Here is a 24,774-nt window from a genome sequence, read left to right on the forward strand (position 1 = left end):
AATGAGCTTCCGGCAGACGTGGTCGAGGAGGGATCATTGGTTACATTTAAGGAAAGACTGGATCGTTACATGGATAGGAGGGGACTAGAGGGGTATGGACCGGGTGCTGGTCAGTGGGACTAGGAGGGTGGGGATTTGCTACGGCATGGACTAGTAGGGCCGAACTGGCCTGTTCTGTGCTGTAAGTGGTTATATGGTTATATGGTCTAGACAAAGAGATTTCATATCAATGTATCTGCCTTGAAGTCGTTTAAGAGTTGCTTTATCTCTTCACCTGGTAGCTCATTTCATATGCCCACCACACTCTGTGTGGGGGGAAAAAATGCCATTTGGGTCCCTTTTAAATATTTTCCCTATGACTATTTACCTTATCTATGAGAATGTGGGTGGGGGGGGGGGGTTGGAGTAGGATTACTGATTGGGGATAGCATCACGGCTATAGAAATGGAAAGGGAGCATCCACTGAGTCTGTGTGGGTGGAAGTCAGAAATAGGAAGGGAGGAATCACTGTGCTGGGAGTAATCTATAGGCCTCGCAAATAGCCCTCCCAGACACTGAGGAGCAGTTAGCATGCAGATTTTGGAAAGGCACAGGAAATACAGGGTTGCAGTTATGGGTGATTTCAACTTCCCAAATATTGACTGGCACCTCTTGACTGTGAGAGGGATGGATGGGGTTGAATTTGTCAGGTGTGTTCAAGAAGGATTCCTGACACAGTGTGTGGATTGGCCAACGAGAGGAGAGGCCATACTAGATCTAGTTCTGGGGAATGAACCTGGTCAGTGGGGAAGCATTTTGGTGAGAGTGACCACAACTCCCTGAGCTTCAGCAAAGTCAAGGAAAAGGATTAAAAACAGACAAAATAGGAAAGTGTTTAATTGGAGAAGGGCTAATTATGGAGGGATGAATCAGGAACTAGCAAGAGTAAATTGGAAATGGATGTTCAAGGGTGAAAGCACAGAAGTAATGTGGCGGAAGTTTCGGAACCTCTTGTGTTGGGTTGTATAGGTTTGTCCCATTAGGACAAGGAAAAAAAATAGGAAAAGGGAACCATGGCTGATGAAACAGGTGAGGCCAACTAGTCAAAAGGAAACATATATAGGAAGCAGGAAACGGGAAGGGCTCATGAGAAGTGTATGGTAGCCAAGAAGGATCTCAAGAAAGAATTTAGGAAAGCTTGAAGGGGACATGAGAAGGCCTTGGCATGTAGGATTAAGGAGAACCCCAAGGTGTTCTTATGTGCTTGTGAAGGATGACAAAAATGAAGGTGGGGCCACTAAAGGATAAAGGAGGCAACATGTGCCTGGAGGAGAGGAGGTCCTAAATTCCTACTTTGCTTCAGTATTCACAAAAGGTCCTTGATGAGAGTGAGGTTGGAATAGAACAGTCTTGTGTGGAGATTAAGGAAGAGGAAGAGCTGGATCTTCTTAAAAACATCAAGATTGATTTGTCCCTGGGCTGGATGCGATATACCACAGGTTGCTGTGGGAAGTGAGAGAAGAGACAGCTGGGCCAGTAGCTATGATATTTGAATCCTCTTTGGCTGTAGGGGAGGTGCCGGAGGATTGGAGAATGGAAAATGTAGTCCCCTTGTTTAAAAAAAGATAATTGGGAGAATCCTGGGAATTATAGATCCGGTGAGTTTTACGTCAGTGATGTACAAAATAATGGAGAGGATTCTTAAGGATAGGATCTATGAGCATTTGGAGAAGTACAGTCTACTCAAGGATCATCAACTTGGCTTTGTGAAGGGAAGGTCATGCCTCAAGGATAGGGCAGTAGATATGGTCAACATGGATTTTAAGTAAGGTATTTGACAAGGTCCCTCATGAGACATTCATCCAGAAAGCCATGAGGCATAGGGGGAACCTTGGCTGTATGGATAAAAAATTGGCTTGCAAGAAGCAGTGGAAGTATTCTGCCTGGAAGTCGATGACTAGTGGAGTGCTGCAAAGATCTGTTCTGGGACCCCTGCTCTTTGTGATTTTTTTGTAAATGACCTGGAAGAGGTGGACAGATGGGTCAGTATGTTTGCAGATGACACAAAGGTTGGAGGAGTTGTAGATAGAGCAAACGGTGGTCGAAGGTTACAAGAGGATATAGACAGGATGCAGTGATGGGCAGAAAAGTGGCAGATGGGAGTTCAATCCGGATAAGTGTGAGGTGATGCATTTTGTAAAGACAAAGATGAGGATAGGATTAGTGGTTGGTTACTTAAGAATGACAGAGGGACATTGGGGTTCAAATCCATACATCCCACAAGGTTGTATAAGATAGTTAAGACCTATGGGATGGGCTTCGTTAATAGGCGGATTAATTTCAGGAATAGAGAGGTCACGTTGCAACTCTACAAATCTCTGGTAAGATCACACTTGGGAATATTGTGTTCAGTCTGGTCATCTCATTATAGGAAGGATGTGGAAGCTTTGGAGAGGGTGAAGAGATTTATCAGGATGTTACCTGGATTAGAAAACTAGGTTAGCCAAGCTGGGACTTTTCTCTTTGTAAAGTAGAAGGATGAGAGGAGACAATAGAGATCTACAAGATTATAAGAGGCATGGATAATGTGGACAGCCAGCACCTGTTTTCAGGGAGAGGAATAACAAATACCAGACAACATATGTACTAAATGAAGGGAGGGAAGTTTAGGGGAGACATCAGAGGTGTTAGTGCATTTTTTTTTAAATGGAGAGCTGTGGTGACTGAAATACCTTGACAGGGATGGTGGTGGAATTTGAAACATTAGGGGTATTTAAGAGACTCTTAGACAGGCAGGTGGATGAGGAAAAGTGAAGGGGATTAAAGGGTTTAGTACTTATTTTTAGGAATATATTGGTCAGCACAACATCAAGTCAAAAAGCCTGTGCTGTGTTCTATGCCCCTCATGGTTTTACAAACCTTTGAGGTCCCATTGTTAAAACCTGTTAAATCCTTGCACATATAGATCAATTCTGTAATATCAAAGTGCACTATTGGAACATAAGGTAGTATTTCAGATAACATGCTATTAATTAGCACATAATAATATTATTGGATGGAGTTTCTAGTCCACTACTTGCTCATTTACATACAGTGAAATAGACCCTGAAGCTACTGAGATGACACTGGATGCATCATTTGTGATGCTATTGTTGATTTTTGAAAATAGTACAACATTTTGTGATGGAAGGCTCATATTCATAACAGTATTCCATCATCGTTCAGTTGGAGAAATCAAAAAGTCCTTCGGACCTAGTCCAGAACTAGAAGAGGTGTTTCTATGCAGTGAATATGTTCAAAAGCACATTGATAAGTTTCCAAATAAACTAGATTCATGATCATTTTAAATTCTAACAGCACAAAGGAATATTAGCATTCTTTTATTATTTAAAAAATGAGATACCAATTATATATTTTTTTAAACAATTAGTTATTTACAAACAAGATTAGTCCATGCTTAATACACAAAAAGGAGATTATGAGAGTTTCACATTTGAGATTATATAAATATTTTGCACTGACAGCTATGATTTAAATATAGGTAATTTCATTTAACATTGACATGGTTCACATAAGCATTTTTAAGGCATAAACTTGAACCTTTTGCACAACACAGATTACCAAACAAGATAAAGAGACTGATTTTAAATCACTTGGCAACACCTTGGAGAGGTGGTGGGGTGGGGGGGGGGGGGAAATAAAGCTGACATTTTTGAGCATTCCTTATCATTAATATACATTTTTTAAAACGTGTGCAATAAACTTTTTGCCAATATTCTACACAAAAACAGAATCATGAAGAAAGTTCAAGACAATTACTACCATTTTGCTGTCATTAGAAGGAGCAAAAAAAAATAAGGGTAGAAGAGAATGCTTACTGCAACATAAGTTACCATGATTTCATAAATATATTTTTAGACCAAATAATGTGGCTTGTGATAACTATTGTATTTACTCCAGAAATATTTTGGGTAAAACAAGACTTTAATTAGATCGTGAGCAAAAAAAATGATTCTTCCTGGCAATCCAATATTGTTTAATGTTAAATAGATTTATAAAAATGTGCAGAGTACGATGGCCAAAAATAAATCACAGATACAGAGATGCCTTTTTCAGATGAGCAGTCCAGTTGCCACTACGTCTTTGGCTTGGCTTCGCGGACGTAGTATCAAGGTAACTGCATGAAGTGAGAAAGGAATACAGGTCAATTGACTGGGTGAGATGAATGTTCTCTTTCAGTGTGACAAATTCAAATTTAAAAACAAAATAGACTCACGTTAAACAGGAATGTTTGCAGATGCCATGATTGTCGTGTAATACACAAAAGTGCTGGAGAAATTTAGCAGGTCACAGAGCAGCCATAGGAAATAAAGGGTAACCTGAGCCACGTACAGGTCAAGTATGAGGAAAAGGTACCTGCCTGCTTTTTGCTCACACCTTAACAAAGGGCTCAAGCCCGAAAGGCTAGTTCGCCTTTACTTCCAATAGAGGCTGCGTGACCTGCTGAGTTTCTCCAGCACTTTTGTGTATTGCACTAAATAAATGTTTAAAAAAAACAGATTATGTGACCCTTTCAGAACAGGATTTTCCAGGTATTAATGCACACAGGCTTCTGCAATCAGCTATGGGTTCCTGATTTAGGTGGGATATTTCACAGACCCAAAAAGCTTTGATAAATGTAACAGTCAGATTAAGATACCAGATGACTTGCTATATTTGCCTAAATTGTAGCAGCAAGTTGAGAATGTTATTTTAGGAAGTGCTCCAGTGATGCAGACAGTGTCCGATTCTCTGTCAGTTTAATGCCTGAATCAAAGTGCAATAATTTAATATTTTACTGTGATTTCCACTACACAGGAATAAACTGTTCATTTCTGTCTGTTTTGGAGTTAAGATTGTTCTTGTTTTCTTTATAAAATGCAGTTTTAGAAAGCAATATTAAATAATTAAGCCTGACTGTCAAACCCCAGGCAAATATTAGTGCTTCTACTTCCAACTGGAGTTTTGTGATTATGGATGCAGAGCTTGTCTATTAATCAGCAAGATATACCAATCATTTGTCAAATTAAGGTAGATATAAATCAATTTTAACATTGGCTTTAAAAGAGCTAATGCTTATTATAGTGGAGACAAGCATGAGAGCATAAAATGATCAACATTTTATAACCACAATAAATGGGACACAGTGGAAGAGATGTTAGGAGTACTGTGGTTGAAGTTACAACAATGCTGGAGAAACTCAGCAGGTCAAATAGGGTACTTTACATAGCAAAGATAATGTTGGTTATGCATCATTTCAGACTTGAGCCCTTCATCAAGGTGTCACCAAAAATGTAGGCAGGTGTCTGAACATGGAAGAGGTGTTGTTAAGAAGGGAAAGTGATTGCTCTTGACTGCTCACACCAAGATGGTTTCCAGTGCCAAAGGTAAGCCCTTAATACAAATTTGGTCATTGAATGGTCAGAGTTTGTGTTGTGGGTCTTCAGTTGCCTAACTAACACTAGCTGTTAGAGGGCTGGGTGATGGCAACCCATCAACATCATCAGCCAATCAGATCAACAGTAAACAAAATGGTGAATGGTTTGGCTAGTGAACTAGATAACTGACTAAAATCCCCAGTTTTAAAATCAGCTTCCAAAAACAAAGATCATTTCTCATTGCAGGTTAGAAACATTTTCCTCTGAGAATGTTTGTGTTTACTCCTCCAATCTGCAATAAAGTTCAACTTGGTCACTCAACTTCCCAGTTCACACTGCTTGTTTTTCAGTGCACTTGGCTTAATTTCTATTTCCTGAAAAGATTACTGAAACTGCATTCACTTTCCAACACTGCTAATAACAGAATTAAAAGACACAAACTCTTCTAATTTACTCCTGATGCTTAATGTGACCATGAACAATTAATTGAACAAAGAAGTTATTCTGTGAATTGAAAGTGAAATAATTTGTAATTTTGATATTGATAAAACACAATGCATTGCAAGAACAATGGCAAAACATCAAAACAGGCACCACCAGCATGACTCAAGTTCACTCATCAAATGTGTATTTTTTTTGGCTACTCTGCTTCCTCCAATCCATATTTTTCTTTAACAATCTTAGTTCAGTTGGGCTTCTTGTGCACTCTTTTGCCCAGCTGCTTAATTCATCCTTCTAATTTCTGGGCATCCATCTTTCATCTGTGCAGACCAAGCAACAACTTTAAGAACAAGATTCATGATGTTTTAAACCCTTGATGTATTTGAAATAGATCACAAAATGGATCAAATAAAAGCTGCTCCAAAGGCAATATTATATAGTTATTATCATTTAGTGTTAAATATCAGAGGAAATTTTAGTTTGTCGAAATGAATGAAAATTCAGATCAATTGGGCTCAGTACAAAACACAGCATCTTTTGAGGAATCTGTGTCAATAAACAGCACAAGTGTGATAGGTTTTACATGGGGTTGTACGTTCACAGTCCTTTAGTCAGAAATCAGTTGAAACATTATTGCAGATATCCATTAAGAAAGAATGCACCTTTATATATTCAGAGAATAAACGCACACAAACATTTGAAGTATTATTTTGAAAACAGGTCTAGATAAATGACGTGAGAAAGGAAATCACCATGGCTACAAAATTATGGAACTTGGATGGCAATTAAAATCATCAAAAATCCTTTTTGAAATATTGATACAGTAAAATTAACTTTTGGTTCTTTATAGAAAAGGCTTTTGGCTTTTTTTTAAATTTTAATTTTAGAGTTTGCAAAAAACGTATCAGAGAACCATTATTTACCACAACTGCAAGAGCAGGCCTTTCACTTTGATTTGTCTGGAAGCAGCTGCTTGTGTCACAGCCATATTCAATTCATCCCAAAATCTTTCCTATAACCTTATTCAATCAATCAATGTTGATGTTACATGTATATCTGTACATTGTCAAGTATGCTCCTCCTTTTAGAACCATTTTATCAAGTACTTTGAGCGCTCTTCCAGTATTCCAGGGATTTGTGCGGAATACCACAGTCCTGTGCATTCTCTCAGAATAAACTGTCCCCTGGATAGCCCAATTTCTTCTTGTTCATTCGCCACATTTTTCTTTTTAATTCACTGCACAAACCTTGGGAGTGTTGCAAGCTGGGAAAACAGATGTTGACACCGGGAAATATCATGGGGCAAAAATAAAATCAGAATTTTATGATAGTCACATAGGAAACAATGTTCAGAAAATTCCATCCTCTGATTTTCTTCTCGGAGGCATCATGCCTATGTGGGTAAAGGATCATCATCTCCTTTGTTACATTTACATTTGCAGCAGAGGACAAACGGTGTGGCGAGCAGGAGGAAAGGCGACGCTACTAACAGTAAAAGGCCAAAGCCTGCAAATATTCCAACCACCTAAAGTGAGAAACAAGATAAAATGTGATTGCTGTAACCATGCAATAAAAAAAAATATAACCTCTCACCCAAGTATTAAACACAAGTCAAATACTTGTGTAAAAAAGATTTAATTGTTCATTTATAACCTTATTGTCTTAACTCTGACAATAAGAGAATCTAATATAATCACATCAGTAGACTGACAGAAACACACAGATCGCAGATTCTGGAATCTGAAAGTAAGCCATTCTGCAGGAGAAACTTAGCGGGTGGAAAAAGGCATCTCTATCTGTGATTTATTTTTGGCCATAGTACTCTGCATATTTTTATAAATCTATTTAACATTTAACAGCAACATCAGAAGAGAAATGATGGTCAACTTGTCTGGCCACAACCCTTCTTCAAGACATTCTTTTCTTCCCATTGATGCTGCTCAATTCATTGAATTCCACAGTGGTTTGACTAGACTTAGCAGTAAGGCAGACATAACAAATCAGTAAACAAGAGGGAGAGATGTGAAATTTCTACTGTGCAGTGGCTACCAGGTGAATGCACAGAATGTTACATCCAGAGGAGGGGAATAGAGAACCGGAGGACATAGTTTTAAGGAGAGGAGGAAAAAATTTCACAGGAATCTGGCAGGCGGGGGATGGGGTGACTTTAAAAAGAAACGAGAGGGCTGTGGGTGTATGGAACAAGCTATTGGGGAGGTAGTTCAGGCAGAATCTATTGCAATGTTTAAGAAATTGCGAGGGGGGGTGGGTTGCGAGGGGGGGTGGGTTGCGAGGGGGGGTGGGTTGCGAGGGGGGGTGGGTTGCGAGGGGGGGTGGGTTGCGAGGGGGGGTGGTTCAAACGCAGTAGGTGGGTGGGTAGCGAGGGGGGGGTGGTTCAAACGCAGTAGGTGGGTGGGTAGCGAGGGGGGGTGGTTCAAACGCAGTAGGTGGGTGGGTAGCGTAGGTGAGGCATTTTGGTCAACATGGGCAGGTTGGACCCTGTTCTACAGCAGGTTCTACAGCTCTATGGATTAATGGAAGTATTCACCCTATAAACATTCACAGAGCTTATTATTTAGAAGTCACAATTGACCCTACCAAAATCAACTCAATTTATTTCATTTCTAAATGAAGCAGATATTCAAGCACAGAAGCAAAGGAGATCTAATAGCTAAATGTCTTCAAGTCCATACCCTCTTGAAACCACACGAGTTGGCTTGTCAAACACTTCCCCTGTACAGTTAAAATTGGTTGGATGAACCTACCACTCTTCTGCAAAGTAATAATCAGCAGTAATTAAATAAAAAACACGATGCACATATTATTCAAAACAGATATTCTTAAAATCAAAAACCGGTAATGAAGGAAATCTGAAATTACCCGTCAAGAGGCATCTATGGAAAATGCAGCAGAATTGAAGTTTGAGGATGATGTTCATCATTAGAATATATTCTTCTTCACAAGACACCTGATTCTCAACACAAGTGATTACTGTGATCTCGACCATGTTGGCCATCTTGAAGTTTACTCTGGTACTGGCCCACCTGATCACAGATTGACTGAGGTATCTGTCTGGACAATGAGCAGAAAGAGGAGTCTCCCAAACCTGACCATTTTCAGTTTCAGGTTGAGCTAGTGTCTGATGACTGAGCTTGGAGCTGGTAATGCATCGAATAAACTGGATGCCAAGGATCCTTTGTGAACATCAGCAGTCAAAGGTATCCATCGCCTTCATAACAAAGTCTGACTTCTAAACATTAGGCGTAGTATATACTCATGCATTGGTGAATTTTTGCTGCTCCCAGATACATCTCTTGCTCTTGAATGCAACTGAGATTTGTGATGATGTAATGGGGGGGTGGGGGAGGGGGAGTGTATTATACTGACTGCTTCTCATGTATGGAGTTGCTTGCTATTGGCTATAGTTGTAGAGATGCTTCTAACCTCTGTGCCACTGTTTTCAAATAGTTTCCGAGCTGCTCATCCAACACCAATGATTTGCTCAGGCTGTACAGCTGCTTCTCCTCATCGAAGTTCCAACTACTTTATTCCAAAGCCAAGGTGGAACACATGCATCTCAGTCACGAGGACTTCATGTTCCACTGAGACACCAGCTTCATACATGGTCTGGGAAAGACACTGATTCACATAGCAGCAGAGCACTTAACCTGTCATTGTGCAGATACATCCTGACATCAGCTCTCCAGCTTCAACAAGGTTGAAGGGACAACCGGGTAGTCAGCTTTAAACAAAAATGCATTTCAACAATCTCAGCCATCGAAACAGTGAGTAAGCAAACCAGTGAAATGTTGAATGCCCAAGTAGTTACCCTGAATCAAAGAATTAAATGGACAAAATATTTCAAAGACAGTTTAACTTTCCTTACGCCTAGCTGAAAACTTAACCATTTTCTTTCAGAGATATCTGAAAAGATTATTGACCGGGGTGGGGGTGATGGAAGGAGTCAGTGAAGAATATCTCTATCCACTTAATTTTTCCTTCCACTTTACCCAAAATCTGATTTCTTAAGGAAGGATAGGAATGTCAATTGCAATGAAATTGAAAACCATAAACCTACTTTTTCCAGATATTTCTGAGAATTGCACTGACAGACAAAGCAAAAGTTGTTCATTGGTCTCGCTACCCTATAAATAGTCTCCATTCTGAAGTCAAATCTTAGAAAATAATTGTAAGTGCTTCTAAAATCACACTCACCTGGGTTCTGTGCCAAATCACAGAGGCACGTGTATGGCCCAGCTTGTTTCTGCAAGGTCCTTTATCATAGTGGATTAATAGGAAGTCATCCTGTTTAAATAAAACCAACTTTAAATTCTTTACATTATTTCAATCAAGAAAAATCTTTTAACTTTCTCCGAAATCTCAGGTGCAAGATCATTTCTGAAATTCATTCTAATTTTAAACTTAGAGTCTCATCTATTCTAGCAAATTAAAAGAATTCATAGATTGTTTTTGTTTTATGTACAAGGACAAGCCTTGTGACATATAAATATATATAAATGCTTTACTGTTTTTATTTCCATTCACCTCTAAGGATTTGTCAAGCATAATAAATGCCCACTAGGAACAAGGGAGGGAAGAAAGGTTCCCCAAAGCTAACAATACACTGTCTACGTATACAGCGAGCTGGCTCAGCACTGCAAGGAATCTGAACAGATCATTCAGTTCCACATAAACCAGCCCAGCCTGTTCTGTTAAATGTTAGACATGAACGTCAACAACAACATTATAAATAGCACTGCATACTAATCAAAGCCCTACAGTCCAGGAAATTGCAACATTTTGTGTTCCCTGAGAAAATCTCTCAGCTATACTCACTTTAGGATTTCAGACTATAGTTGACATTCATTAACAGTATTTTCATATCTTAACAAATAGATTACTTAGCTTGGTTTTACACTAGTAATTTTTACTGGTTTTAACCAGGTTACCCACAGGTGGATGACTTGAATATCTTTCTAAAATATTTGGCTTTGTTGACAAACTCAGTTGCAAATATATTAGTAAAATTTCAATCGATTATCACTCCTAAATACATCAAGTAGTACTTATTAATGGAGAAGAAAAAATATTCCATTGATTTCAGTTTGAGAAGATGAGAACATTTGTTAATTTGTGTAATGCAATATGTTATAATGTTTGTAATCATATGATGTCATATCGTGATTTTCTTCCCCTCTTGATTGTGTACTCCTACCGGCCACCATTATGTCAACCTTCTACAGGAGTTCTATCTACCATCTACATCACACTGTGGCCTGATTGCTGTAGAGAAATGAATCTGAGGTCAATCCACAGGACCATAAAAGAAGTAAAGAGGACCACTGGTATCTCCCTTCCCCTCAATTGATGTGATTTACTGGGATTGTTGTCTGAAGAAGGCTCTTCAAATCGGTGAGGACCCCTACCATGCCACACACAGCTCCTTCCAGCTACTCGTCAGGAAAGAGATATAGAAGTATCAGAGCCAGAACAACCAGCCTGAGGAACAGCTTCTTCCCAAGGGCATGAAGACTGCTGAATGAATGATGGACCGCTGAAACAACTTTCTGAAACTCCACTATTTATTTATTAGCAATATTTATTTTAAATACATGTATTGCACTGTCTGCATGTGTGCTATGTCTGTTTGCACTGTGGACTGAAGAATGCTGATTTGTTTTGTTGTACTGATACAATCAGATAAGTAAATGAACTTGAACTATCACAGAAACCCCACACCAACCTTTCCAGCCTTCATGTTTGTTTCTCTCTATTTAATGTTAATTTTCTTTTGTTACACTGTTGAGTTTATGACTCATTCAAATTAGCTGATGAGTTAACATTGAAAAGGATATTAAAGCCAAGTATATGCAAAGGGGGGGGGGAGAGAAAGAGAGGGGGGGGTATTCGTTTAAAATCAACATGACTGATCTATGAGCTCACTTGCACTATCCTAAGCTTGTGAAAATTACAAATGTTGTTACACCATTCAATGAGCTGATCCGTCTCCCTCCTATACGCTTCCCTATTGCCGTTTGTGATTCTGCCAACAACTTTGATGTCATCAGCAAAGTTGTAGATGGCATTGGAATTGTGCCTGGTCGTGCAGTCATGGGCATATAACGAGTAGAGCAGTGGGCTAAGCACTCATTTTGGGGAGCTTACATCGCGTAACAAGTTGTGCAAGAACACAAACAAAATTAGTGTCATAGAGTTGTACACCCCAACAACATCCACACCAACTATCATCCTCATCCATACAAAATCCACTTGCCTGGATTAATTCAATATCCCTCTGTTCCTCAAGTACCTGCCTAGTAACTAAAGGGATTGAAGAATTCATTTTTATGGTGGCTCAGTAACAAACTGTAGTTGGTGTTGGGGGACAGGCAAAGAACTGTTCAGTGACCAAACAGCATAGCTGGACGATTTGACGAATTTCCCAATGACAAGAAATAAAAACAAATGTCACCAGAAATACTGAGCAGATCAGGGAGCATTTATGGAGTGAGGTGCAGAATTAACTGGTAGGTTGAGGAAAGATAGGCTAGAGAGCAGCACTAGTGCCTGAACATGCTTGTCTGTTCATGTACTGTTCTTTTTTGGCTTGGCTTCGCGGACGAAGATTTATGGAGGGGGTAAATGTCCACGTCAGCTGCAGGCTCGTTTGTGGCTGACAAGTCCGACGCGGGACAGGCAGACACGGTTGCAGGGGAAAATTGGTGGGTTGGGGTTGGGTTTTTCCTCCTTTGTCTTTTGTCAGTGAGGGGGGCTCTGCAGTCTTCTTCAAAGGAGGTTGCTGCCCGCCGAACTGTGAGGCGCCAAGATGCACGGTTTGAGGCGAGATCAGCCCACTGGCGGTGGTCAATGTGGCAGGCACCAAGAGACTTTTCATCAATACATGGCTGATCAACACATTCTCCAACAACTGACCAAAACATTTTCAAAAATTGAAGTTTAAATGCTAATCTGCTGTACATTACGTTCATCATCATAGGAAATATATTCCATGAACTAGAAAAAAGTTATCAGTAAATTCTATCCTAATGATAATGCAGTGGAGAAATCTTCAGAGGCCATTTGCCAGAATCTAGACATCAAAGGAATTAGAGTAGACCAGGAGGAACACAAAATTCAACCTATTTGCTGACATATCTGACAAACCCTGTGAACTCATTGGCCAGGCTGCACTCAACTTTGGAAGACTATGGAGAGGTACAAGATCAATTGGGATAAGAGCAAAGGTTGTGCCATTTACTAAGGGTGATCATAGACAATATCAAGAGAATAGTCATGTGAAGTGGCTGCAAAATGGGATCAAATATCTAGGAGTTATGGTGGACAATATCCTAATTTATACAAGCTAAACTACACCCCCTTGTTCAGGAGAATCAAGAACTTAAACAGATGGATGACCCTGCCTCTCGCGCTCGTGGGTAGGGTCAACTATGTTAAAATGAATGTGTTGCTGAGGGTCCAGTACCTCTTACAAGCCCTGCCCCAGGAATTCTTCCAGAACTTGCATTCATGCATTAGAAGGGTTTTTGTGGAATGGCAGGGTAGCCAGGGTCTTTATGGAATAACTACCCTGGGACTTTAGTCTGGGCAGCTTAAGGTTGCCAGACATTAAGAAATATTATTGGGCAGCCAAGTTGAGGTATATCACCTCACTGTTTGAAGGGGGACAGAAATTGGTATGTACACAGGGTGTGAAAAGGAGGCAGGAAACTTTATTTACAAGTGGGACACTAAAATATTATCTGGTTTAAAAAAAAAGACAGCCCCAAATTAAAACAGAATTTTTATATTGAACAAAATTAAGCAATACTTAAGGTCTCAAGTGGGGGCTGACCCCAAAATCACCCCCGACTCAAAATAGATGTCACATTGACAATAGACAACAAGATCCTGGACACCTGGGGCCAAAAAGGGTCAGGAGTATCAAGGACTGTTCTGAGCAGGGGCATTTAATGTCATTTGAGCAACTCAGAAATAAATACGACTTGTCAAATAAGACATTCGTCTGTTACCTTCAGATATGATCTTTCTTGAGGGACAAATTTGCTCCATCCATGACTTTACCCATGTGCAGTGACATAGAGACCCTGATTTGAAAGGGGAACACAGGGAAGTTCATCTCAGCAATGTATTTCTTACTCTAAGTGGAAGGCTCTAAACTGGGCCATCGCAAATCAAGGCAAAAGTGGGAGTCAGACTTGGAAACAATGATTGATGAGCAGTGCTGGTCGGACAGCATGACCGCGATTATTAATGTGCAGTATAGGCTGGTGCAGTACAACTTTCTCCACCAGCTACATTTGACACTGCAAAAATTGAATAAGGCTAAACCAGAAATTTCAGACCGATATTTTAGATGTGGCATTGTGACAGGAACTTTTGTGCATGCAACTTGGATGTACCAAGGTGACACCCCTTTGGATGGAACTAGGCCAAGCCCGAGAGAAAAAAAATCATAGGTAAAGAATTCCCACAGGACCCAGAGCTATTGCTGTTGGGAAATATGATGGACACAAGGATTAAGTTGAAGCATCCAAATTCCAAATTCAACTTGTACTGATCGCATTGGCAGTGGCCAGGAAGTGCATAGCGGTTACCTGGAAATCTGACTCTCACTTGGGCTTTGCCCGGTGGATTACAGAAATGCAAAGCTGTGTTCTCCTGGAGAAAATTACCTACAACTTAAGGAAAAAAATAACATTTTCCTCAAAATTTGGCAACCATATTTCAATTTTATAGGAACATAGTTATAGTGTTAATCTGCACATCTTGCCTCCCCGTCTATTCTTCTACTGAGGGGCTGTGGGGGGTGGTCTCTTCCATCCCAATCAAGTCAAGAAAAGTATACCAGCCTTGGTGCCGGCTGTCAGGTGGTGACAAATCCCTGATGTGTTCACTACCTTTGTTGTGGGCACCTTGAATGTTGAGTATAACTGTGGGGAGAGGGGTGTGGAAATGGCTTGGACTCAGCGGCGAATTTTATATATAATTGATAACTAATTTCTGATTGATTACTGGAAACGGAGTTTGAATTTGAAAATTTATAAATAAAATATTCAAAAAATCTTCAGAGAATTTATTATTTTTCTTCATTCGATAACACCAAACAACATATGCGCCATGAACTTCCTGTTTGGAACTCGAACTATTTGTGAAGTATATGTAGAGTTATTAAATAACAACATACAGTCCCAAGTGAAATTGCACAAGACCCATCTGATAAAGCCAATTCATGTACACACCATAGCAAGTATAGGTCTAATTCCCAGCAAGGGTTCCTCAAATCAATGAGCAAGCAGCAAAGCAAATACGTATTTGGCAATCAAATCTAGCTCAGACCTTTGAATAATCAACAATGATCCATACACAGCCACTATCACCAAGACCAAGGTTCAAATCCCAACATGCAGTAAACTTTGAACTGTGTTGAATAAATTTGAACCCTACAATTTACTTTGCCTTTTTTTTGTAACGATTCAAAGGGCCATACTGAATATTGAAAGATTTTTTCTTAAATCGACAACATCTCTGCTACCGAGTGGTCTAAATGCTCTGTATCGGAAAAGTATCCTTGTTAATTCTCCTCATGGAAGTCTGACCCCATCCAATTCAATAGAGCCATAATTCAGAAGTGATCAATGTTCCTAACTGCACACTTAGTGTATATGCAGAAGATCGTTCAGAAGAGTTTCAAACCAAGAAGCAAGTGGAAGATAGTAAACATATCACAACCCCTGAACTCCCATCCCATTATGTGAGATGGCAGCCAATATCATAAAGGACACTATCACTCTAATTAAAACCTCTTCTCACTACTATTAAGTACCTAGTTGGCTGCAGCAAGAATTTCACTGTGTATGTGTCCATTGTACTCATGTATATGACAATAAACTCATTATCATTCTTTCAGCTCCACCTCGAATAGTCAGTGTTTTGTCTTTCTTTGGTCAACTGTCAAATAATTTGGTGACGTTTTTTGAGACACACCCCTGTATATGATTACATACTCAGCAGTTTAGTATATCGAAGATCAAGATTGATATAATGTTGGTGAAGAACATGAGCAAAATGTGCTCGAAGTAGCGTGTCAGTCATGATCTCGAACACCTGTAGGTACTGATGCAAATCAAACAAATGCAAATTATGTAATTTCCTAATTTGTTTAATCCTGCACAAGCACAGGTATGATAGAGCACCCACCAATGTGCATAGGCACACAATTATGCTCGTTAATCACTTACATCAAGCGATTCCAGGCAGTACCAACAAAAGGCATGTTTGCAGTTTTTACACATCATTTGTGCACAGCCCTCATCTCTTTCGATATAGACTTTGCATTTTGGACAACGTTTGATTGCCACATCATCATCATCTTCATTTTCGAAGAATGAACTAAATGAAAGAAAAAAAAAATCACTTCCAAAGAATATCTGGTTTAGATACAGATGCCTAACTTTTTATCTGGAATCATCACGACCGACACCTGCTGTTGTTCAGAATCTTCTGGATTTTGGAATCATTTTGATTTTGGACTCTTTAAGCAAATGCCATGCACCTAGCTTCCACCATCCATCCCCCCCAGCCATCTGTCACCTCTCCAGCCCCCTCCAGCCATCCATCCGTTACTCCCCCCCCCCCCCGTTTGTCTGTCCACCGTCTCCAACCCCCCCCCTCAGGGCCAGTGCCAGAAAATTTGGCAAATTAGGCCAGGCTCCATGGTGGGGGGGGGGGGGGGTGGTGGGGCGTTAGCTAGGCTGAGCGCATGGTGGGGGAGTGGTGGTGCTGCTGGTTGAGCTACGTGTGGTGGGGGTGGGGGGAGGGGGGATGGTGCTGACTGGGCTGAGCGGTGGTCTGACGTGCGCCGTACAAGAGACTCTCAACCAGTACTTGGTCAGGTGGAGGTCGGATGCAATTTGGTGGCCTGGGAGCTCAGCCATAAGGGCATCCAGCATCAGCTGCTCAGAGCTGACGGCCAGGCGGGGCAGAAGGCTAGACACGGGGTGCAGAGCTGCAAGAGGAGCGGGCTGTCGGGGCGGTGCTGCTGAGCACTGGTGGCTTTCAGGCACTCCACCAGCTCATCAGGCCAGCCCTCAGGCACACCCTGGCAGCATAGGACCATCTACCCACCCTCCCCTCCAAATATAACTCCCGACGTGGCAGAAGGAGTGTGGCCCAGAGTTTACAGAGTGCCGCACCAGATCGTGGCAACGGATCAATGTGGGACCAATGGCTGTCTTCGTTATCCACAATCTCCCATGCAGCTGAAACCACTCTGCCAGTGCAGTTCCAGCTGCATGAGAGATTATGTGTACTCCAGCATTAAGCCAGCCACTGCCTGCTTCTCTCCCACTGGGTGTTTGGGACCGAGAGTCACCTTTCCACCGAAGGTGAGAGAGGGTGCCCACGGGGGTGGGGACTTGGGGGGGGGGTGGGATCTCTATCTGAAAATGGAGAATTTATTACAGGAAATTAATTATATTTGTGTGTAATGTCATCTACTAAAAAAAAGTGCCAGTTTTTTGGAGGTTGCCGGTTTTCGGAATTCCGGATAAAAGGATAGGTACCTGTATCTCAAACAATACAACGGAAATTGACCCACGCAAATTACAAAATCTTTCTGTTTCTACTTAAGAAAAGCTTCAGTGTGGGACACCAATTGTGCCAAAATTTGTACCAAGTTGAACAAGGAACCAGTGCATAAAAAAAAATAAACGAGTGAAACAGAAGTGACAGAGTGAAAATAGGTGCTCAGACGACCTTGTGATAAGATTGAGCTAGTTGGATCCAATTTAACTTTGGTTTCTTTCAGTTATATTGATGTAGAGAATAAAACAATACAATTATCTTGCTTCATTTAAAAGGTGAATGATTCTATTTATGTTTTGAAAAGCAGGATGCTGTCAACTGGTAGTTCTTTTCCACTCACAGAATATTTGTGTGTACAAAAGGATTTTTTTGATTGCCAACCTTGTCTCCAGTTTCTGAGGTTCTGCATGGCACATTTACAAACAGCAGTGTGGCACCTCTACTTACAGAACAACAGAATAGGCAAACAGAAACTGAAAGGCATGATCTGCTGCCAGTAATAGACAAATACCTTGTTTCCCCTGGAAGGAATGAGGTGATGGGCAGACTTTCTTGGCATGCCTGTCCTGGGTGCCAGTTCGCTTTGCAAAGAGAGCAAAACTCCAAGTTACAGTTTGCACACTGAACCATCTGGGCCTGTTGCATCTCCGCCTCTTTGACTTGGCAGACAGACTGGCAGGTAGAGGACGGGCACCAAGTTCGGCATGGATCCAAATGCACTTCTGAGAAAAAAACACAAGTTATTTCACCAATTTTTCAAGCACAAGGTAAAAACTTCAACATACAAGTCCACAATATGTACTTTGCTGGTAGACTATTCTGGCATCATGAATTGTGGTAGCTCCAACCTCAATCTAAATAAGTAAACTGAAAGAGAAAGTACTCACAAAATTAAGGAAAATAGCTCATTTTTTGGTCTCACTAAAGTATTTGGGTTTTCCAGAAGGCAGATTCCAACACTGTGTGGAAAATGGGGTTCAAAACAGTCATTCTGCTTCCTTGTGGCTTTGCTGAATTCTTTATTTGACAGAAAATTGGCGAACTCAGGCCAAATAACGTGCATCTAATCGATGTTGTGAAGAACAACAGATCAGGGAAATACAGCCTCGCAACACAAACAACCCAACTCTCCAATGCTATTGTGAACTTCCCAAAAAATTTTTGCATCGTTCCTCCATCTTGGAGACTAGACTTGGACAAAATACTTCAGCAGAGGTATGACCAAGATTTCAAGAGTTGGAGTGTAATCTTCCCAGTTTTGTATTCAGTCACCTAACTAATGAAGCCCAGTAACCAATATGCTTTTGTAACTGTCATCTACCTGCATTATCAGCTTCAAGAATCTATGGACTTGTACTCAATGGTTCTGCTGTTCCTCAATACTCTTCAGGAACCATTTCACCAACACAGATACAACTCTCTGTAGCCTAAGACTACCGTCTTCTCCATGCATACCAAAGAGTGTTGTTGTTGAATGGCTGCCTTGCAGTGAGTGCCATGCTGAGCTGAGCCCACTGTAATTAATCCACATGAAGCAAAATGAGAGGTGCAAATATAGAATCCTAGGAATCAGGTAGGTCCTATTTTTGTCTTTGTTTCAATAAAATACCCCCCAAACCATTTCTAGCTAGATCCCAGGAGTTAAACCCTCAGGATGTTAGGGGTATTTCCATTTTCTACAACAGCTCCTTGCCCATCCTACAATAACTCTGGACAAGAATATTTTGCTTCCTGAACACTTTTGGGTGTATTTTATGGATTTTGAGCTGCTGATCATGAAAAATCATTAACTTTTTCCTATATCTTTTTTTTTAAAAAGATATAGTAATTTCCTGTCATATTTTTAACATGCTTCAAGCATACAAAACCATGAAGTGCAAAATGTCATTGAAGATTAATTTTCTGTATTCGCAATTGGACTTCTTCCCTGCTGACCTTGGTGCAGTCAGTGACAAACATGGTGAAAGGTTTTGTCAGCACATTACAACCGTGGAAAAACAGAATCCATCAATGCTGGCCGACTATTGTTGGGCACTGACACCAGAGGCGTCAGATTCTGAATACCAACGAAAATCAGCGGCAAAACATTCTTAGGTCAGTTTAACTAACACAACGTGTCACCATCATTATGTGATTAAACATGCTGAATTCAATAAAAATTGATTTAATGTTTCTCCAATTTCTTATGTGATACATCAAATCTGAAATGAACTTTGTGTTCAACTTGAAGCTGTCTATTGTAATCCCCAATTTATTTTTCAGAGAGCAAACCTTTTGAAAAAAATCTGTCAAAAGCACCTAATCTTTAGTAATGTATTCAGCAATAGTGTCCTGCGTTGATTCCTAGCAATGAATGCTGCACGAAGGCAACCACAAATCATTCACCTTGATGCCCAGCATAGTTAACTACCAGTATAAAAATTCACCATGACCAAGTAACACCTTAACTTCTACTCTGTTAATCATTTTGAGGGGTGCTTAATCTAGCGTTCACTTTCAAGGGAACCATCAACCTCTGTACATTCAAAAATTTAAACAAGATGAACATGATGTGAGCCACTGGGCTAAATTCCACCAACACTTTGGTGGTGAAGAAGGCATTTGGCATATTTGCCTTTATTGACTACAAAAGCTGAGGCCTCATGACATTGCTGCACAGTACATTGGTGAGACCTAGCAAGATATAATGATATCTTTCCAAAGGAAAGATATCATTAAGTTGGAAGGGATGCAGAGGAAATTCACCGGGATGCTACCAGGACTTGAAGTATAGGGAAAGATGGGATAGGCTGGTGTATGACCCCAACATCTGCAGATTTGTTTGCTTACCTCCAAATGGATAGATGTGGGTCCTTATACTCAAGAGCACAGGAATCTGAGGGTTGACCAAAATCATAAGGGGCATTGATACAGTGAAAATACAGGGTAGATTATTCTAGACCTAGGTTTAAAGTGAGAAGGAAGAGATGAAGATGGACCTGAAGAGCAACATTTTGACTCAGAGGATGGTATCCAATTGAACAAGCTGTGCTGAAGGAAACTACAGAAGTGGACACAATTGCAACATTCAAAGACATTGCGATATATAGGAAAAAAAAGGGTTCATTGGGATATGAACCAGATGCAGGCAAATGGGACCAATACTGAATGCTACCTTGGTTGGCATGGATGAGCTCAGCCAAACTGCCTGTTCCAAGCTGTATGTCATCTCTATAATCATCACACCAGCAGAGTTGTATTATTGAGAAAAGTCTTAGATTTTTGGACAAGATCCCACCCAGTTTAGTGCACATGTTTTGGTCACCTTAAAATGGTTTAGATGTATCTTTACGATGCAAACCTAATGTTAAGAATGAAGGTTAACTGTTGAAAATCCAGCACTAGGCCTGTAGTGTTATTGTTCATCACTTGCATCCATGCTGTGATGTGGACAAGTCTGGGTTTGAGAGTTCCTTTTACACAGGTAACAGAAGTAGATGGATGCATTAGTGGTTCTTCATTTTTAATATTCTCTTGTGCACTTTGCTTCTTCACGTGATCAAGCAATTCTTGTAATATGGAAGCACTAAACAGGGTTTTCACTTGGAATATTGCAGTGGTTCTCAACCATTTTCTTTCCACTCACATACCACTTTAAGCAATCCCTATGCCATCGGTGCTCTGACATTATGCTTAAGGTGGTATGTGAGTGGGAAGGGAAGGTTGAGAATCACTGTTCTAGACCCAATTGTTACTGAAATATTTTGCTTGAGAAAAAGTCATTGGCCCATTTCCTTTGGAGTTATGAAACCCTGCACATAACGAGTCAATTAGGTTCGATTAAAACAGTGGTTTTCAAACTTTTTCTTTCCACTCACTTACCACCTTAAATAATCCCTTACTAATCACAGAGCACTGATGACATAAGGATTACTTAAAGTAGTATGAGAGTGGAAAGAAAAAGATTGAGAACCACTGGAATATTGTGTTAAATTCTGGTCACTTCACTATAGAAAAGATGTGAATGCCACAGAGAAGATGCAGAGGAGATTTACAAGGACGCTTCCTGGATTGGAGAGTATGCCTAATGAAGATAGATTGAATGAACTTGGTCTTTTCTCCTTGAGGCCACAGAGGATGAGTGGTGACATGGTACAGGTGTATAAAATTATGAGAGGCATTGATTGTGTGGATGGTTAGAGGCATTTTCCCAGGGCTGAAATGACTGACACATGGGGACATGGTTTTAAGGTGCTTGGGAGTAAGTACAGGGGAGGGGGATGCAAGAGACAAGTTCTTCCACACAGAAAGTTCTTCCACACACGAGTCTATTAGATCTAAGGAAAATCAAGGGTTCTGCAGTTGAGAAATTCTTGGCAAACATTAGAGGAGGTCATTAGATTGACACAGGACTGTGGGCGAAATGACCTGTATCTTGCTACAAATTTCTGTTAGTTTAAATTTCCTTTTCTGTTCACCACATGGCTGTTTCCTCCCCATCATCTGAGACCTCTGCACAGAGTAGCTGCTTTTGAATTCTGATCTGTAGTAATCCTTGGGTAAAGAAGGGAGACAGGCTGGAGCTGGTGCTACTTTTCCTAGCTCCCAATTAACATCTGCAGTGCAGCTTCCAAATGTTCCTTTCAAATTTGTTAATGGACAAGGAACAGTGGATGAATTGTTAGAAGCACAACACAGGCCCAACACAATCCAATTTTGCAGTGGAATCAGAAAGGGTCCTTGCCTAAGCAGATGATGAGCCTGATAGTTATTGAAGGGAAACCTAGCCAAATCCATCAAGGGCACTAACTTCCTGTCCACTCAATTCCGTAAATCAATGCGAGATGCTGCCTCAAGAAAGTGGCCAACATCACAAAAGATTTCCATCACCCTGGTCAAAATCTCTTCTCGCTGTTACCTTCAGGCTATAGGTACAGAGCCCACACTTCAGTGCCTCTGGGTTCAAGAATAGTTTATTTTCTGATAACTATTAGGCTCTTGAACCTCCCCAAAATACCCCAACAATAAACTACTCCAGAACCAGCAAAAGATCCTTTTTATAAAAAACATCAACTGCAAGTGTGAACATTTATTTATCCATTTTATGCTTATCATCTTTTTCTGTCTCATGGTACATTATAACAATTACATTTGTACAGTTGCTATATTTTGCATGACTGTATGGCTCCAGGTTGTGTTCTACTGTAAACAAGAATTAATACATTGTTTTGTTTTGTGCCTATGGCTGCTCAATTATGATCACTCATTTTGGACTTTTGCCTTTTCCTCAAGCTGTTGTACTTCCGCTGGACCTCCCGATAATAATCTGCCATTTTTCTGCACTGATCTTGCCTCTGTACTCTGCAGCTGTTCACTCCCATTCTAGCCAACCAAGCTTGTTAGAGCTGGGAGCTGAAATATGTTGTACCAGTGGACCACCTCTGCCAAGAGGTTCACAAATCTTCTATGGATTCATAATTCCAGGAATTAATGAATTAATGAAAGGATTACACTAAAAGTTGCACTTTTTTTTATATTCATCTTCTTAAATGACACACGAGACATCTTCTCAAAAAAACCTGCTCAAGCATCATTAGTTGAGTGGTTTACAAAAGATAATGTTAACTTACTTTGAACATACAGCAAAATATAGCTTATTTGCCAAAAATGTATAAATAGCATTACCATGCTGTTTCAGGAGCTGAGCAGTGTTTAAGCCTCTCTCTTAATTTTAAGCCAAATCCACATCTTCATGCTGAATTTAAGGATTTATATATATATATATATATTTATATATATTTATATATATATATAAAGGTTTTGTAAAGAGTACTTGAAAGGATAAAATATAATTTGAAAAAAATAAAGTTAAGAAACTATAATGGTCATTAAAAAAAAGCCCATCAGATAACTATTTTGCATTGAGAGATCTGGTCATTAAAGCCCAAGATATTTTTGAAAATACAAGTATGGTGTTGCTGACCAGCCTTTGTTTCCCTTCCCTTATTCTCCTTGAGAAGGTGGTAGTTATCTGCCTGCTTCAACTGTTTCAGTCCTCTGGTGAAGGAACACCCACAGTGCTATTGGTCAGAGAGTTCCCATGATTTTGACTCAGTGACAAGGAAGAGAATGTTTCCATGTTACCATGGTGTGTACCCTGCTGGGAGAACTTGCTGGTGGCCTGAATTGCAATGCGGCGGACTCTCCCATCTTTCTCAGTGGCAAGGGTCAACGTTTGGAAGAGGCCTTCGTGAACTATCCAGTGTATCGACCGACAGTGCAGGGAGTGAAAGTTTAGAGTCGTGCCTGTCAGATCAATTCTGCTTTGTATGGAGTTGAACATTTAGAGTTCTGGGTCTGTGAAGATAATTCCATTGTACTCATGACTTGTGTTTTGCTCAGGCATTGGGCAGTCACTCATCATTAGGTACCTTGCTTTTAATTCACTCTTGTTGGCCCAGTACTTATGAGACTGGTGCAGTTAAGCTTCTGGTCCAAAATCTGAAGTAATAACTTGCAGGGCTGCACAGGAAAAGCAAGGGCTTTCAACTAATAGGATTGCTCTACCTGCAGCCAATGGACACTCAATACACCATCTATACTGGAACAATTCTTTAATTCTATAAATCTCATGATCCCTAGCATGTTGATGAGGGGATGGGGGTTGGCAAAGCGATGCCACTGAATGTCAAAAGGTGATAATTAAATCCTCTCTTTTTATGAAAATGGCCTATATAGGATATTTGTTGCTTGTCATTCATTAGAACAAATCAGAAAGTTGTCCAGTCCTGCTGCACCAGGACCTGGGATACTTCATAATCCACAAAAGTTGAAATTGAATGCTAAAAATCTCTTTTCTCTTGGTAACAAGTGTTGGGTCAAATGAGAGCAGAATAGGCAATCATACTGACCATCAGCCGGTCAATCATTTGCAAATTATAGCAGGGTTCCCCCACCCTCCAATAAAAAAATTAGGTTGCTTAAATTAAAATAGCATCTTTCACAAGGAAATGGAACAAAATCAAAATAAATTTGAAAACAAGATTAAAAATCCAGGACAGTATCTCAGTACACAAGGTAATAAAGAGTGCAAATTCACAACTTCAAAGTCAAAGAGGGAGTGTTTTCATGCAAACTATTCACTTGCCTTTTTCAAACTGCAGTCTTTTATATCTCTGCATAAGATCCGCTGGTACAATGCATTCAATCTGTTGGGAAGACAAACAGCGAAATACAATTACAGAGTGAAAAAAACTCAAGCTGAAAGAAATATGAACAGCCTGAATGAAGATGTTATGGAAAAGACTTCTGAAATTTCTGTGAATCACGGAAGCGTGCAGACGCTGTGATTGTA

The 24,774-nt window shown here is 40.3% G+C and overlaps 1 protein-coding gene and 1 long non-coding RNA gene across 13 annotated transcripts in view; one reads left to right on the top strand and one right to left on the bottom strand.

Annotated features, from left to right (window-relative positions):
* Positions 1–24,774, bottom strand: part of rnf144aa (ring finger protein 144aa) — an 85,868-nt gene that overhangs the window by 9,056 nt on the left and 52,038 nt on the right. For 6 of the 12 annotated variants that reach the window (XM_069886216.1, XM_069886217.1, XM_069886223.1 and 3 more), the window contains 6 exons: positions 24,568–24,628; positions 17,953–18,163; positions 16,097–16,247; positions 10,053–10,142; positions 8,531–8,609; positions 3,390–7,362 (listed from right to left, as the gene is read on the bottom strand). In XM_069886216.1, the coding sequence (XP_069742317.1) occupies positions 7,268–7,362; positions 8,531–8,609; positions 10,053–10,142; positions 16,097–16,247; positions 17,953–18,163; positions 24,568–24,628 (687 nt within the window). In that variant the 3' untranslated portion in view covers positions 3,390–7,267. Of the gene's footprint in view, positions 1–3,389; positions 7,363–8,528; positions 8,610–8,717; positions 8,910–10,052; positions 10,143–16,096; positions 16,248–17,952; positions 18,164–24,567; positions 24,629–24,774 lie in introns of those variants that run through there. The other 6 variants (XR_011340385.1, XR_011340386.1, XR_011340387.1 and 3 more) reach the window with 6 other exon arrangements.
* On the top strand, positions 8,347–11,573 carry LOC138736547 (uncharacterized). Its single transcript, XR_011340389.1, has 3 exons — positions 8,347–9,055; positions 9,306–9,622; positions 11,081–11,573. It is a non-coding gene; the product is annotated as an uncharacterized lncRNA (long non-coding RNA).

Source organism: Narcine bancroftii, chromosome 6 (assembly GCF_036971445.1).
Source record: "Narcine bancroftii isolate sNarBan1 chromosome 6, sNarBan1.hap1, whole genome shotgun sequence".
NCBI lineage: Eukaryota > Metazoa > Chordata > Chondrichthyes > Torpediniformes > Narcinidae > Narcine > Narcine bancroftii.